Source organism: Lipotes vexillifer, unplaced genomic scaffold, assembly GCF_000442215.2.
Source record: "Lipotes vexillifer unplaced genomic scaffold, Lipotes_vexillifer_v1.1 scaffold1094, whole genome shotgun sequence".
In the NCBI taxonomy this organism is placed as follows: domain Eukaryota; kingdom Metazoa; phylum Chordata; class Mammalia; order Artiodactyla; family Lipotidae; genus Lipotes; species Lipotes vexillifer.
In genome coordinates, this window is record NW_006792775.1 from 355053 (window position 1) to 359872 (window position 4820).

The following is a 4820-nucleotide window of genomic DNA, read 5'->3' on the forward strand; positions in this document are numbered from 1 at the left end:
GAGGATGCTCCCTGTGCCAGCAGTACAGCTCTGAGTTCCACTGGTCAGGCTGTGTGGCTGGTGGGAGCTCCGGGAGCGGCGGGGCCCGGGGGTGCCTGCAGGCCAAGATCAGCTCGCTGCCAATGGCTTCAGCTCCTGGACCCCAGCCCTGCCCCCATCCAGCCTCCATAAGGAGGGCAGGGCACACCAAGTTGTGGCCCCAGTCCCTAGGATCCAGCCTGGGCAAAAGGCTCATGGCTGGACAGAGATGGCCCCAGAGCCCTTTCCCTTCTAAGTGACCTGTCCAGGGACACTAAGGGGTGGAACTTGGAGTTTGGTCCATGCCAACCAAGGCAAGCCCTCCCCTCCCCTCACCCCTAGGAAGTCCCCACCCAGTGCAGTTACTGTTGATCTGAGCTGGACTCGAGGTTGGTGAAGAGGTTGGGGTACCAGTGGGCGATGCTGTTCCAGTTCACATTCTCCAGCGGGAAACCCTGGCCAGGGAGCAAGAAGCATACGACCTGACCCTCCCGCAGAACTGCAGAGCCAAGAACACGCCTGGAGGGCCTCGCTTACCTCCCCAGCAGTGGGGGGCCGATCATTCTCAGAGAGGTCACTGGGGTCCATCGGGGTCTCTGCCGTCACCACCTGCAAAAGGGGCAGCAGGCTGGGGGGAAACGCTCCCCTCTGCCCAAGGTCACTCTCCCCTCTGACCTCCCCAGTGCCTGAGGCACACACTTGCTAAGTATCAGGTGTCAGGGATACGGGGCTCGTAGCTCCTCCCTGCCCCAGGCCTCGGTCCTGGTTCCAGAGGCAGCCTGAGGGGGGCAGGCCTCCCAGGAAGCCCAGGGACCCCCAGCGGAAGCGCCAGTCTCAAGGGGACATGCTAGCTGTCGGAGGGAAGACCGAGGAGGGCGGGCTTGGTGGGGGGCGCCCAGGGGCCAGGCTCACCTCCACACTGCCCGTGGAAGACCGCAGCATGCGGCCCACCCAGGAGGAGCGGGCCAGCTGCAGGAGGCAGGACTTCTGCAAGGCCTGCAACTCGGCCTCCAGCTGCCGAAGCGTGTTTCTGGTCTGCAGCAGCTGCTCCTCCAGGTGTGCCTTCTCCTGCTCGGGGAGGGCGGGGCCTTCTGCAGACCCTGCCGGCCAAGGCCAACCCCTGCCTGCCCCCCCCGCCCCCCGTCCGCACCCCACTCCCTGATCCCACCTGCCCCTCACCAGCTGGGCCTGTCCCTTCTGCTCTTCCAACTCCAGGGTCAGCTTTTGGACCTGGTTTTGCGAGAGCTTCCGGCTGCGCGAGCTCCTGGGGGAAAGGGCAATCTCAGCTGCCCCCACCTCTGGGTCGGCAGCCAGGGAGAGAAGGAGGGGCTCCTCTTCACTGTCATTAGGGGCCTGAGGGCACAGAGTGCAACTGGGCCAGGCCAGGGCAGGCCCTGAAGAGGTCTGGGCTGGAGGTGGCGTCTAGGTGGGGTTCAGCACCCACGGACGTGCTCGGGATCAGGGTCTGGGCGGCTTCACAGTACATCAGCTTCTTCAGGGCTGGGGTGGGGGGTCGGGGCCAGGTAAGGACAGGGGCTGGAGGCGAAGGTCGGGGCCAGGTTCAGGCCTGCGGTCTTGGCAGTGGACTTTGGAGTCAGACGTAAACTCGGAGTTAGGGTCGGCACGGGGACTGGGCAGGCGGGGGACCAGCAGTATATGCTGCTGACCTCTCGGCTGAAAGCCGAGCCACTTCCTGCAGGATAAGGCAGTGTCGGGCCTCCCAGTGGTTCTCGATCGCCCACCGCAGGGCCTGGATCTCCCGTTCTCGCTGCCTCCACAGCAGCCGCAGAGTGTGGGGGTCCAGGGACTCCGGGGCAGACCTGAAAGGCCAGCGCTCCTTCCGCTTGATCAGACCCTGCTCTCTGGCTGGCCTGGCCCAAGCGGCTGACCTCCCCCCTCCCCTCCTTACTGCGGGTTGACAGAGGAGACCATCCTGGTGGAGCTGGGCTTGGTGTCCTGAGGGCATGTGGGAGCCCCACGGTCAGGAGAGGCGCTGGCTGGAGGCCCCACGTGGCCGCTGACCAGTTCTCGGTCCACCAGGGATGCGAAAGCCTTTTCCTCGGCATCTTCAGCCTCCTGACAAGACTCAGGGGCCATTCTTGATGTTGTGGAGGGAGCTGAGAGGAAGGATGGTAGGGCTGCCCTGGGTCCCGTGTGTGGGCAGCCCTGCAGGGCTCTCCTTACACGGCCAGCACACGTGCGTGTGTATGGCAGCCCCAGGATGGCACCGCTGGTTCACAGGGTGTCACTCTCCAAGAAGGGGTGTGTGTGTGTGTGTGTGTGTGTGTGTGTTTGCCCCACAGGACAGCACACTGCCAGTCACGTGGGTGTCCACACCTGCATGTTTCTGACCAGGCCAGGGCAGCAGGTCACCCCCACCCCTGGCACCATGTCACTTGGGTGTTCACACATTCCCTGTCATCTCCCCCCTGTCACCCTTGCCCTCCAGGAGCTGTAATCCTGCCCCCCAGCCTAGTGTAAGTGTTCCCAAAGGTGCTAGTCCTTTGCCGGTGATGTCCCTGTCCCCCTCAGATCCAGGGCCCTCCCACCAACACTCACCTGAGGCCTGAAATCTAAGCAGGCCTGGGGAGAGAAAGGTTCTACAGTGTTGCCATGGATACCAGCACCCAGAAGGGGAGGGGCCATTTGTTACCGGGAGACCCCAGACCGGGGCCCTGAGTGGACCCTGGGCCCCCTCCTTGTATAGCCTGAAGGAGAAGCTGTGAGAGGCTGAGCTAACCTCCGCAGGCCCAGAGGACACAGAGTGACCAGTAGGGTCTGCCATGGTCCCCAGCTCAGCCCAACACCTCCAACTGACCCTGGGGCAGGTTCCCACCGTCCCTCCCCAGCCTGACCATGGTGATCAGTGGGTATTGGTGGCATTGCTGCCCCGTGAGTGTGTCCACAGGCCAGCAGGACGGCCTTCGTGAGGATGTGGCCCTCACTGGGGCCTGAGCTGACTGGGGAGGAGGGAGAGGAGGAGGCAGGTGAGAGCTCGGAGAACCTGGCGGAGGGGCTTGCTGAGCTCTAACCAGCAGTGGAACCCCTCCTGAGTTCCTCCTACGGCCTCTGTGCCCATAGCAGCTGGTGCCCATTTACCTGACCAAGAGAGAAGCCTCCCCTTCCCCTTCCCCCATCCACCTCCACCACTCGAGCCACTGCAGGGAGGCCTGGGGACACTCATATAACGATGACAATGGTCCCCTCACCCGCGCCTCTGGACAAAAGTGAGGCCCCAGACCTGACCTATTAGACTCACGCCCTCCAGTATTTGCCCCACCCCCACCCCACTTCATTCCTTCACCATTCATTCATTCAGACTTTCAGCTTTTGCTCTTGGTAGGGCTTGTGGTGGGAGGGAGGACCCCCCCCCCGCCCCCCGCCCATGGCCCAGTCTGATTGGGCGAGTACAGGCTCTGGATGCCCTTGCCGCTGGGCCACACAGATAGCATTGAGCCTACGAGGGGCCCTGGCTGCCGCGCTGGCTTGGGGTCTCCTGGCAGAAGAGCAGGACTGGCCTGGTGCAGGAGCGTGTCCACAGCTTGGGCAGGCACTGGGCCCCACTGAGGGCAGGAAAGGGCTGGGGGAAGGAACCTCAGACAAAGAGTCCAGGGCCTTTGTCCCAGGCAACCTCTGGGCGGCCCCATCACCCACCAGGATTGTCAGCCTGGCAGCAGCCAGAGAGGAGCAGCGGCCAAGCAGCTCCACTGCCTCCCGCTAAGAGCCCCCGACCCCTGTGCGTTCCGACGCGGACCCATCAGGCCGGGGGAGGGGCGTTTCTGGCCCCGCGGCTCCGCTGGGCGCAGGCCGGGCTCGCGGGGTCCCAGGCCAGCGCCCCCTCCCTAGGCGGGAGGCTCATCAGACTGGGCGGCTTCTGCGGAAGTCAATCGTGGAGCGCGGCCAGGCACCTGCCCCACGCGCCGCCTGCGACCGCGGTCTGGGACGCGCTTCCGTGTTGTTTTCGGGCTTGGGGCGTGCGTGGAGCCGGGCTCTGTCCGCCCCGCTGCTCCCCGGAGCCCCGCCCACACCTGGGCGCCGCCGGGGGCGGGGCGGGCGGGGAGCCAATGGGGAGGGCCAGGGGCGAGGCTCAGAGTAGGTGGCTAATGGGCGTTGGCACGGGGGTGGGCAGTGCGCGCCGCGGAGCCAATGGAAGTGTGTGGGGCGGGGTGCTCCGGCCGTGGGCCAATGGGGTGGCGGGCCGGGGCGCTCCCGCGGCGCTGTAGGCGGCAGGTTGCGGCGGCGCCCGGCGCCTAGCGGCAGCCAGTTGCCGTCCGGATTCCGGAGGCAGGCGAGCGTCCAGGTGAGCCGCGCCGGGCCCCGGAGCTTCCAGAGCGCAGGGCGCGGCCCCGGACGGCGACTCCGACGGAGGGGCGCAAGCCGGGCCGGTGTGGGGGCCGCGCCGCACCTGCACCCGCCCCGGGCGGGGACAGCGGCCTCGCGGCGATCGCGGGGACGGGCGGGAGTGGGGAGGGGCCGCCCGTGCCGGGTGCGGTGGGTCGGGAGGGCCGAGGTCTGCGCGCGGACGCCCCGCGGGAGGGGCTGTACCCTCCGAGCCAGGTGGCTGGGTCTGGTTAATGATTTGCCTTGTTCCGGGAGTGGGGCGGGGCGAGAGCACGCTGGGAAGTGGGGAAGCCTCCCAGCGCTGCGGGAGGGCACACTGGTTCCCCCTTTGGGGGGCACTGGTATTTGCTACCCCACCCCCAGGAATGCGCGGCCTGCAGGTGGGGCTGGGCAGCAGACGCTGAGGGGCAGCAGTCCTGAGCCAGTTCAGGGGGTGAGGGGCAGGCCTCAAGGAGGAAGAG

General features: G+C 66.4%; 1 protein-coding gene across 1 annotated transcript in view; it reads right to left on the reverse strand.

The window, feature by feature from the left end:
* The window catches only part of LMNTD2 (lamin tail domain containing 2), a 4795-nt gene extending 2680 nt beyond the window's left edge, over window positions 1-2115 (reverse strand). Inside the window, exons 1-6 of the mRNA XM_007465991.1 lie at window positions 1928-2115; window positions 1686-1838; window positions 1198-1282; window positions 931-1086; window positions 556-627; window positions 385-473 (exon numbers count right to left, since the gene is read on the reverse strand). Coding sequence (XP_007466053.1) covers window positions 385-473; window positions 556-627; window positions 931-1086; window positions 1198-1282; window positions 1686-1838; window positions 1928-2115 — 743 coding nt within the window. The remainder of the gene's footprint in view (window positions 1-384; window positions 474-555; window positions 628-930; window positions 1087-1197; window positions 1283-1685; window positions 1839-1927) is intronic.
* Window positions 2116-4820: the final 2705 nt, after the last annotated feature.